Source organism: Theobroma cacao, chromosome 10, assembly GCF_000208745.1.
Source record: "Theobroma cacao cultivar B97-61/B2 chromosome 10, Criollo_cocoa_genome_V2, whole genome shotgun sequence".
NCBI lineage: Eukaryota > Viridiplantae > Streptophyta > Magnoliopsida > Malvales > Malvaceae > Theobroma > Theobroma cacao.
The window spans coordinates 12205905-12217603 of record NC_030859.1 but is presented as its reverse complement, the minus strand read 5'-3'; the positions used below and the strand labels follow the sequence as shown (position 1 = coordinate 12217603).

Sequence of the window (11699 nt, the reverse complement as noted above, 5' to 3'; positions counted from 1 at the left end):
ATTTTTTTAAATATTAATAATTGGTAATTTATTTAAAATATTAATAATTGATGATTTAATTATTAATATTGTTTATATAATTTAAATGATATTATGTTTATTTATTTTTAATTTATTTTGTTTTTAAATAGGAATAATTTATAATTTATTTTATTAATAATTGATAGTTTAAATATTAATATTTTATTTATAATTTAATATTAATATTTTAAAATATTAATATTTTATTAAAAATTAGAATCAAGTGAGAGGAGGAGAGAGAAAAAAATAATATTTTATACAAATTAAGTTGTAATTTTTTAAACTTGTAAAGAGTACTTTTATCTTTATTAATTTTTAAATTTATTCTTCAACCATGAAATAGTTAATATCATGGGGGAGGATGGTATTAGCTATTCCTTGATTTTAAAAAATTTTGGATAATAGTCATTCCATAGGAATGGCTATTCCTTGGATCATTTTTCAACTAAATAAAATAATCAGAATTCCTTGAGAATGAAGGGAGAATGGTCAACCAAACATGCTATAAAGGAATCAAAATTTTTTGAAAATAAGCCATTCTTTCAACCAAACATGCTATAAAAGTTTAAGAGAAGAACTGTATTTTCCACACGATAATTACATATCTAACGATAAAGGTAAACAAACAAAGATTTCGGATCAAAAGGTGGCTTCGACTCCCACTGTGGTCGAAAAATCTAAATAATTATTTTGATCATTTTTATTCAAGGGTATTTGCGTCATTTTAATATTATTTTATTTTTATTTATAATTTATAATTCGGATTTGATTTTTATTTTTCCGGGCTTCAACGCTTCTTTTTTTGGTTCTCTGGACAACCAGGCAAAAACTCGAAACGAAAATGAAAATGTTGCGGCTTGTGTCTTCTTTACATCCTCAAATCCCATCAACTTCTCCGAAGCTCTCTTTTACTTACAAAGATGCTTCCTTATTTCCCAAACCCCAAGTTCAGGTCCCAAAATACCCTTCGCGATTCGCTCTATTTGCTCAAAATGGAAACAAGGATGACCTAACCAAGGAACCCAACAAGAAACAAGAAGGAGAAGAAAATCCAAAGGGGCAGCCAAATGGGTCTATTAATGGTGGGGATTCGAGGAATGAACGACGGTCCATGTTTAACTTCAGATTGGGTGATTTGCTGGACCCAGATCCCGATAACATCGTAGCCCTTGGATTGACAGGTTTGCTAACGTGGGCAAGTGTTCAGGTTTTGTGGCAGCTGTTTTTGATCTCGGTGGCTATTCTTTTAGCTGCTCTCAAGTATTCTTTCATTGCTGCTCTTCTCATTTTCATTCTCATTACCCTCCTATGAAAAAATTTTGAAACTTTTTTGCCCTTTATTTCTTGAAACACCAATCCTCTGTTGGAAACTGTCACTAGGATTTTTCAGTAGGAAAGAAAAAAATTAGCTTGAAAGATTAGATATTGGTATTGAAAGTGTTTCAAAAATTGGATTGCTGGAATTTAGAGGTGGCAAGTCGTTGAGTTTGGGTTGTAGTGGCTAAAATCTTGGGTATTTCCGGTTTGAATCATTTGGGGTTAAGGTCATTTTGAGTTTCAAATTATTGACTTTGTAAAATGTAATTTAAATTGAGTCAAATAATTTGTGCTATGTTTATTATTTAAACTTGGGTCCTTTGAACTTTCTATTATTGTGTTTTGTAATGTGGTGATTGGTGAAGAACTTATCATTGCTTTTTGGGATGGTAAGTTTTCGATTAGCATCAGAAAGCTAACCTGAAGGCTACAGCTTATCCTGATTGTGTCTGGAGCAGGTAAGAGAGGTAGGAATGTAGAGTGAGTCATCCATAGGAAAAGTGCATCAAGTGATAATGGAACAAAACTTGCACCCAGTCCCAGTAGAAAACCATTGTGACCAACTTAATTGCCGAAAAGCTCTATCACAATTTCAATTTGCTTTGTGGTTTTGCCCTCCAGGAATCATTTACTGTATTCTGCGACCGATCCAAGAGCAGTATTGGATTGCCATGCCTGGGGACATCCAAACTGGGACAAAAAAAGGGCTCTGAAATGGCTGCACGCAGCTTGTTGCATGTTCAGAACGTGAAACTGAAGCCCAGTTACTCAATAGATCAACTTACAAGTTCTCCAGAAGAAAAAAACAATAAGAGTTCACTTCTTTTCCATTTGATGAATAACAGTTTTCCAGGAGAATATATACACTCCTGTTTAGAAAGGAGCTAATTTTATGGTGGGTGGCTCACCAATCTCCAAAGAACAAGATTGAAAAGCGTTTCTAGTTAGGTCATACCACCTAATTGTCTTGCTGGGATCTTTCTTAATTTTCTGTTAATGAATTTTTTCTTATATAGTTTCTTATATAAAAGCAACATTGATTGAAATTACATATATATATAAATATGATTCCAAGAAAGGTATGCCAAGACCCAACATGATAAATGTGACATTCCCTACTTGCGGCAGAACTTTAAGGCAAAGCATGTCAACAGCTACATTTGGCAATAAATTTCAAAATTTTGAGCTTTTCAGGAGACTTTTTGTGTTAAGCCATTAACTCCATAGTTCACCATTGGTGTAGAAGCTGTTTTTTATAAAATTTAACAATCAGAAACTTTCCTAAATCAAATTCCAAAGAGAAACAAATGGCTAAAATAAAATACCAAACAAACAGCTGAGAGCAAACTTATGTTGAGGTGCCTAATCTTCATCAAACTTTATCTTCTTTGGCGCAGGCTGAATGCTACCGACCTGCCAAAATATCACTCAGAGTAAGCATTGTGGCCAAATACAAAAAACCTCATGACTGCAGAAAGGAATTAGCAAGAAACAGATATACAATGTGTTAACAGACTACACATACACGGTTGACAAATAATAATTTATGATTCATGTTAAACGTGGTTAATCCAAAGCAGTCTTAAGTCAAACTAGGAAACAATGAAACTATACCACGATTTACAGTCAAACTACACCCATAACAATAGCAGCAAGATCACAACTAAAAGAGACAAAAAACAAGGTTAAAATGCCCCATCAACTAAAAATGAAAAACTACACATTTACTAAAAGGGTTTAAGCCCAGTAGGGTAAATTTTCAAGAAGCAGCCAGTTTGAAGGCTTTTGGAAAATCCTGAAATCAGGTCTGCAGGCATACAACATTGTAACTAGGTTTTCCAAACGAAGAAATAGTGTTTAATAAGTTACACTAACAAAAATCTTGATTCTTCATATTTTGACATCAAACATAAAAAGAAATATTCTAAAACTATACACAAATTACAAAACCTGCTTTGATTGCCTACAAGAATGTGAGCTGTTCACCGCTATATTGAACTTCTCTCCAGTCATATGACGTAAATCCTACTTACAAGGTCAGTTGTCCAAGACCAGATGTGAATTTGAAAGTGAAAAGAGAGGACTAATAAGGGACGAATGGAGTGTACAAGGCTAGAACAGAACGAATGTTAAGTTATTTGTCCAATTTCATCTTCCATGTCAAATCCATAAAGGATCAAACCATTCCTTGTGTAATTAATGCTATGGCAGGCCAAAATGTTTAAATGCTTCATGCCAGACTATTGAACAGAAGATTCCTAACACTAAATGTTCATATACACCTTCAACCTAAGCATTCCCAACAATTGTCCATGGCTACAAGTACAGAATGAAGCCAGTAAAAAACTGAGGCAGATTCTTACAATTTCAGGGCATTCATAATCAATGCCTGCAGCCTCTATCATCTTTCGACGCTTCTGATCTCGTTTTAGGATCTTCTCCACCAACTTTTTGTGCTCTTCCAACGTTCTCACCTGAATAACCAAAAACAGAACAAAATTTAAAAAAAGCAAAAAAAAAAAGCACTGAATTAATTAGTCATTTACACATAAATACACCAGATGACTTTTCCTATCTATGCTGAATACCTTATTCTGCCGCTTCCGTTCAATTTGCACATAATCCACAGGCTTGTATTTATAATTAAAACCTCTCCACCTACAAAACATAGAATACAAATTTACAATCACCAATCCATCAGAGTAATGCACAGAAAATGACTGAATTTCAGCATAGTATTCTAACAAACTACTAAAACACTGAGAGCAAGGGCTGCAGTAATATTCAAAGATCAGCAGATCCTCACAAACAAGCTTTCCTTCAATTCACTAATTTATTTGATAAAATATATATAAAATGCAGACAGGCATTAGAAATTCTACACCCAGCTAATATATGCATAACAATATTGACAATCCACTTAAATCATCCTTTCAGATTGCTCAGAATTTGCAAGAATATTATCCAAGATAAGCTACATACACATTTTAAACAGTGTTGTCAAGGCACAGGCGTAGGCAATAAGGTGCAAGGCATATCAAGCAAAGCGCCTTGCACCCCTTCAAGCGAGGCTCCTTTAATCAAGGACAAAACTTTTGCACCTAAGTGCGCTTTTTCAAGGCAAAAGGCGCTGAAAAAGAAATTCTAACTTCAGTCATGTCAAAAGGCTTTTTCTTTTTCCTATATACAATACTATCTTTTAGCATAAGTGCTTTTTTTGTGCCTTGTACCTTGCATGAGGTAAGGGTCTAGCACCTAGAGTGCGCCTCGCGCCTTTGATAATTAACCACAGTTAACGTAATCTGTACATGTTCACTTTCAAAATAAAAAGAAAAATTCTCCCAAGTTTTTATAAGAAATATCTGATCTTTATGCAGAACTTGGACTTCTTATCCTCTCCTTTCCAAAAATATCTTTCCTCTCACTCCAATCTCACGCAATGACAACCAAGTGTTAAACATCTTGCTGGTACCATTGCAAAACAAGGTCTTCTTGTGTATTAAATTTGGGGATAATATGCAGTAAATAAAGCATAACTACATTAAATCTTTTTTTTTTTAAAGGCACTGGAAATTTCCTGAAAAACATGCATGAATAAGAAAGAACCCAACTTATTGAAAAATAACTCATTGCTTACAATTTTGGATGAACATGCTCTGGAGGTATAAGATGGACTTGCAAAAGATGCTCAAACAACAGATAATTATGCATACAATCAGCTACAACTTCCGCCACCTGCAGTCAATGAGAAGTACTTAAAATAACCAGAATCACAATAGGCATAATTTCATTAGATATCAAATGAAAAAAACTAACTCCAACCTGAGGATTCTCGAATTCTATGAAACCAAAGTGCTTTGATTTTCCTGTCTGTTGAAAACCAACAATAAAATTGCAAAAGAAAGAAAGTTAATACTTAGCTATTGTCATAGTGAAAATGTTAGTGAACAATAAAATAACACATTAAATGCCAGTACTATGTTCTGCAACCGGCCCTATCACACTCAACCAAATTGCAACAGAAATTTCAAAATTTTCATTCAAGAAACTTCAGAATCAACAAAGCAATAACTCAAATATGCTAAACTGTATCAAGACAAATACATATAAAGGCATATAACTCCCAACAGCTTCTAAAACCCTCATTGTAAAGCATTTTTCTAGTAAAACTAGAATGGTAGCACCAAAAGGAACTTCGTAGCACCCCCGAATGAGAAACTTTTTAAATTTCAAATAAGCTTAACGATAGAGCACACCCTGAAGTCTATAAAATGAAAAATATGCTAGCAAACACAGAAATATAAATGAACGAACACAATAGTGAAACTGAAGCAATTGCTAAGGACCTTTTTATTCCGAGCAATCCTTAATCTCTTAATAGCGCCAAACTGTTGAAAATAAGCTGCAAGAGAACATCCAGTTAACAAGAATTTCAAACAAAAAATTAAGGTAAAATAAAATTTTTAAGACAAGCATTCCCTCCTCTGTGTAAAATTCTTTCACCTTCCATCTCTTTCTCATAAAAGCCATGTGGGATTCGACCAATATACAAGACGGTAGCCTTGTTTTGCTGGGGTTTGTTTCCTGGAAGCTCACGCGATGGACCGCCTTCCAAGGGCTTCATTGATATGCACCATTCCAAACAGTTTAAAATTACAAACAAGCTTCTTCTTCTTTTTTTTTTTGCAAAGAAGAAAAATCAAACACAAATTATTAATAATAATAAACAAACATACCAGGAAATCAGCAGATGCGGTTTTAGAATCAGAAAGTGCAAAGTGAGAAGAAGCCTTCTTTACTGTTTTCTTCAACGCTTTCCTCGCCTTCAACCCCATCGACTTTCGAATGAGTTTTTAATCTTCAATTTTCCCTTTAACAGTTCAGTTCGGCACCTCTTTATACAGCGGTTTGTGCGGCTGCTGTGTTTGAGAGAGAACAAGGGCAAGCCAGTAAGTCGGGGAAAGGCAAGCGCATGTTAAATGGGTATGAAAGCCGAAACGGCGTAGCTTCCTATAGAGAGGAGGAAAAACAAAAAAGGAAATCTGGGCCAGGTCTGAGACGAAAGAAATTAAAATACCGGGCCTCCAGAATCTTTTTGGGCCTAAACAATATATTTAAAAATATATCTATTTAATTAAATTTAAATAAAATAATATTTTTAAACCGAATTTGATAAAAATATTATGTCTAAAATCAAATCAAAACAAGTCAAGCTTGCAAGTCTGATATGGAACTCGACTTGTAATACTTCTAATTATGAGACGAGAAGAGTTGTGCGAATATTGACCTTTTTTTTTTTATGAAAGCAATAGATAATTTTCTTTTTATTTGACTTTTTTTTTTCCATTAACTTCAAGAATTTTCCTTTACCAAAAAAATTTTGTTTTCAAACATTAAAATTGAATAAATGGATTTTGAAAATCCATTTTAGATACTAAGGGACCTTAAACTTGAAATTTTAATTAAAATGATAGTCAATTAATTGGCTATCTGACATTAAGTCAACCACTGGACTAGCATCTTTCTATCAACAAAAGGTCTACTCGGATACAAATAATAAGATAAAAATTTATTTAAATATAATAAAAAAATAAAATTTTATTTTAAAAAATGATAAATTTTAACGACTTATTTAGTATTTATCCTAAATAAATCAAACTCAAGTGTTCATCAAGCTAAATTTAACAACTTGTCTAATGTAAGGGTGTAAACGACTATAGTACCCATTGTTTTTTGAGGTACTCAACTTAGAAACAGTTTAAATATCAAGGTATCCTAATTTCATTAAAACCTAAATAAAAATACAAAATACTATTCAAAATCAAACCCTAATAATATAACATTACTCATTAATTATCCGAATTTATTAAATACTATTCAAGCAAATTTTTTGTAAAAATTATATAATAACTCAAACAACAACAATATAACATAAAAACCATATAAATGTAGTATCAAACATCATATTCAAATGTAACATATATCCAATATCAGATAATATAATTTAATTTGGGTAATGGGTATCCTAAGGGTCAAACTTGAAACCTACTCGAAACGAGGCATATATTAAAAACTTTACCCAAACTCTCCCCATAACCGAATTTAAAATACTCGAACTCTATATTATTGGTTCGGTAACCCTTAGATAATCATATAATATCAACCAGTTTACATCCCTAGTCTATAAATAGAAACCCTTACATAACCCACATCTTGAATCCATTCAACCCACTCAAACCTAAACTTGGCCCAATTAGAATTTGACTCTTAAAGGTCAATACTTGAAATGAACTCAACTTAATTAAATTCAAACCAAAGTTACCTAACTTGAATTTGAAGCAACTTTAAATTTAAACCAAGTAAAACATGTACTCCACCTATCTCATATTGAATGTTCGCCTTTTCTTTTTGGGATACCTTCATACTACATCCACTTTATTTTTTTAACACTTACAAGTACAACTCTTGCAATTTATATGCTCATATTAATTTTTAATAATTTTTATATTGTTTATCTATGTTATAAATTTTTTTAAAAAAAAATACTAAAATCAAAGAGTTTTTCTTAATCTTCATGCCAAGTCAATATATAAAATTTCAATTTCAGACAAAATGTTCATATTTTCTTACTTTAAATACCACTTTCATTAAAAATGATCCGTATAATATAAACTATTATAAAAAATGACCTAAAGACGACTTCATTATTTCATGCCCCAGCTTCCGCTCACAATTGACACTAGGTCACAAGTAGAATGTCACGACCTCGTTTTGAGCCATGACCTTATAGGTGGGGCCTACTCAATCCACACAATCCTCAAAAAACAAATAAACAGAAACACCTAACATAATATCAATTGTACGAGTGCTCGCCTTAGACTGATATACTTAACATAATACATAGCGTTAATCATACTTCGTGCCTTGGCATGAAGTTCAAATGCATGACACACGCTCAGATTATTCAATACACACACGCACCACACACACACACACACACACACACACACACACACACACACACATATATATATATATATATATATATATATATATATATATATATATTTGTATTCACGGTACACTTCAAAACTATATGCCATCTTGTGGCTAATACAACATGTCCCAACCCAATCTTAAGCCATGACCAACGTGAGCCAATAAGCATAGCCCTCCAAGCCCATGTAAACCTCATACTTATTTTTGTGATAACCAGCTCAATATCATACTTTGTATACACATCATCGGGCAATCTTCATATATTTACACGACATATCCCATGTACATTGTATGCAACATGCATACTATCATCAAAATATTGCCAACTCGTGGCTACATCAATGTCTGTGCAAGACCACTATCTCAATAGTGTACCATCAGAACATGATAAAAGGCACATAAACAAAACATGCTATGGTATGTAAACATAACATGATAGGGGCATGTAATCCCTATCAATAGTAATACAGAACATCCTAAGGGCATGTCACCCACATGGATAGTATTATAGAACATATTAAAGGCATGTAACCTAACTCGATAATAGTACATAACATACTAGGGGCATGTAATTCATACAGTGCTATCAACTCAATTTTATTTCACAATAGGAGCAAACCGTACATTAAGGTTGCCTTCATACTTTATCAAATGCTAACCTTTAAATTCACACATCATCCAAGGACTACATTCATATAACCTATAAACCATTCAAACTAAGTTCACATTTGAGGTATCAAAACAATTAAAATGCTTGTTTCCTATGCACAAGACTAATTATATAATTATACATATTTATATACCATAGTTACATTTCCAAAGCTTATTTAAACACGGCATTTCAACTTCAAATTCCTCTCTTAAATACATGATTAATCAACACATCATTAAATACTAAAACATGCTTATATCAAAATAATTTGAAAACACCATATCTACTCACAACACAAGAGGTGCTTTCCTTCTAACACATCCAACCAACAAAACCTTACTCAATATGGAATATTGGAGCCTTCAACAGAACCTAAAATGATTAATAATCATTAATAGCTTCATTAATTTCAAAAAATTTGTAATAATCAAAATACCTAAACAAAAACCTACTTAATCTCTCTAAACCTAAAATTAGACTTTTATCTTCTTCCAAACTACAAATCGATAGTATAAATAACCTTAATTTCAACTTGTCTTACTTCGGTTAGTTTGTTGAAGAGGAATCAAGTAAAAACCCTAAAATTTTAGAGAGTAAAACGTTGAAATTAGAGAGGGAAAGTTTCAGATTTTGAAACCCATGAGTTTAAATGTTTAAGAAGCTGAAATCTCACTTTTTACACCCTCAAATCCGAAAATTCAAAGTTGGAATGTGTTGTGGAAATTGCCCAAGAAACAACAAAGATAAAACCCAAAAAAATCAAGCAAACAGAAAAACACAAGAATTTACATGGTTCAACCTCTTGCCTACATCTACGGAGTGAAATTGTTCTTCTATTATTGAGAATTTAAAGTATAATAAATTGACCTTTATGGTTCCCCAAACCAACCCAAGATCCCTTGCACACTCTTCCTCAATAACCTCCCAAGAACATTCATCCAAACCACTCTAGCTTTACCTAAAGCAAAAGACAGAGTTACAAGGTGTTCCCTCTCTAGAGCTCTCAAAGCACTACTTACAATTCTAAAGCTTAGAGATCCACTTTTATAATATAAAAGTCTAAAGTAGAATGTGATTAGGACTCGATATGGAATAAGAAGTTTAAAACCATACAATTACTCAATGTTGTATACAAACAAGAATCTTAATCGAACAAGATCTAGAATTCTAATCAACCTAAAACTCAACAAATCTCCACCTTTGATTTGAATTCAAACTCCTTAAACCTCTTCCACTAGTCGCACTTAATTAAACTTCCTAACTCCACTTACTTTCCAACACCTTGAACAGCTCTCCAAGCATTAGACTTTCCAAATCATTGGCCTTTATAATTACCATGACTACACATACCAAATCAAGCATGGTCCAACACTCGATTCTACAAAACGGCCAATGCACCTGTGTAGCCGTCAAGTCAATGGCACTAATTGACTTCGGAAAGGGACCTCGACGACCCTTCCAATTCACTACTGGCAAAATTTTTCGTCCTTTCACCATCGTCTACATCATGTGAACCTTTCATCACCTTCTCGGCAAATGAAATCTCACTTTGGTAGCTACCATCTCCTGTACACTATTCCCATCCTTTTGAGGCCTCACATTCTAGATGATACAAGTCATTATGCAAATTGCCCCTTATCAGGATCATGTTGCCTTGTGTGACTTTTACAACTCCATCACATGCAGAATATTCATACCCTTTGGAGTCTAACAGGCTCAATGATATAGATTCTTATGCATCTCTAGGACATAGGCCACACCACCCAAAGAACGCACAACTCCATCATACATTTGATTTTCACCACTCTAAGACCTATGACTTTCACTATTGACTTATTACCTAAAGTCAAATTCCCAACCATCCATTCTTAAAGTAAATCAAAATAATCTTTTTGATAACATACATGAGTGGCAGAAGAAGAATCTAAATACTAATCAAAATTTGCATCCTTATTTTCTGAGATTGCAAGGACATCACAATCATCACTTTCAGTAATGAAAGCACACTCACCGTTGTTCTCGTTACTTTCATCCCCTTTTGTAGGACAATCCCTTTTAATATGTCTATACCCTTTGTATTGAAAGCACTGAACATTGTTGGATCTAGACTTGCCACCCTTAGATCCCATACCAGTTGACTTCCTCCTACGAACCTCAGTTACCAATGCCAAGCCACTTGGATCTCTATCCCCTTCTTTACTTTTCTTTCGGGCTTCACGAGACATTAACGTTGCTTGTGCTTGTTCTAATGTTATTGTATCCATCCCATATATCAGAGATTCCACAAATACCTCATAAGAGTCTAGAAGCGAAGCTAAAAACAATAGCACATTTTCCTCTTCCTCCATCTTCATATCAACCTTCTTCAATTGATCAATGATCCCATCGAATTCATTCATATGCTTCATGAGGTCTTCATTCTCTTTTATCTTTAAGCGATACAACTTTTGCCTAAGTTGCAACTTGTTGGAAAGACTTTTCGTCAAGTAAATCTTTTCTAACTTTGCCCACAATCTTGGAGCAGAATCCTTATCAATAACATGGTTAAACACGTTATCTCCAATGCAAAGCCGAATAGTGCTCACACACCTTTGCTCCAACTCTACCTATTCAACATCTTTCATGTCATTAGTTGCCTTTCCTCCTTTCCTAACAAGGGACGCATTAAACCTTGCTGCACAAGGAGATCTTTCATCCTTCTCTACCATTT

The 11699-nt window shown here is 33.5% G+C and overlaps 2 protein-coding genes across 2 annotated transcripts; one reads left to right on the top strand and one right to left on the bottom strand.

Moving 5' to 3' along the window:
- On the top strand, positions 789-2292 carry LOC18586764. The gene has a single exon (XM_018129486.1). The coding sequence runs from the start codon at positions 863-865 to the stop codon at positions 1331-1333; it is 471 nt and encodes a 156-aa protein (XP_017984975.1). The 5' UTR covers positions 789-862; the 3' UTR covers positions 1334-2292.
- LOC18586763 (uncharacterized RNA-binding protein C1827.05c) lies at positions 2419-6334 on the bottom strand. The gene is made up of 8 exons (XM_018129485.1): positions 6075-6334; positions 5842-5956; positions 5685-5740; positions 5161-5208; positions 4976-5073; positions 3927-3996; positions 3702-3812; positions 2419-2751 (listed from the first exon to the last, which is right to left on the bottom strand). The coding sequence occupies exons 1-8, from the start codon at positions 6171-6173 to the stop codon at positions 2701-2703; spliced, it is 648 nt and encodes a 215-aa protein (XP_017984974.1). The 5' UTR covers positions 6174-6334; the 3' UTR covers positions 2419-2700.

Bases quoted from the DNA above. Each gene is read 5' to 3' on its own strand.
- LOC18586764 (XM_018129486.1), top strand. From the start codon at position 863: ATGAAAATGTTGCGGCTTGTGTCTTCTTTACATCCTCAAATCCCATCA.
- LOC18586763 (XM_018129485.1), bottom strand. From the start codon at position 6,173: ATGGGGTTGAAGGCGAGGAAAGCGTTGAAGAAAACAGTAAAGAAGGCT. The intron at 5,741-5,841 runs GTGAAAGAATTT...GTTCTCTTGCAG, and splicing joins TTATGAGAAAGAGATGGAAG to CTTATTTTCAACAGTTTGGC. The intron at 2,752-3,701 runs GTAAGAATCTGC...ATATTTTGGCAG, and splicing joins ATTATGAATGCCCTGAAATT to GTCGGTAGCATTCAGCCTGC.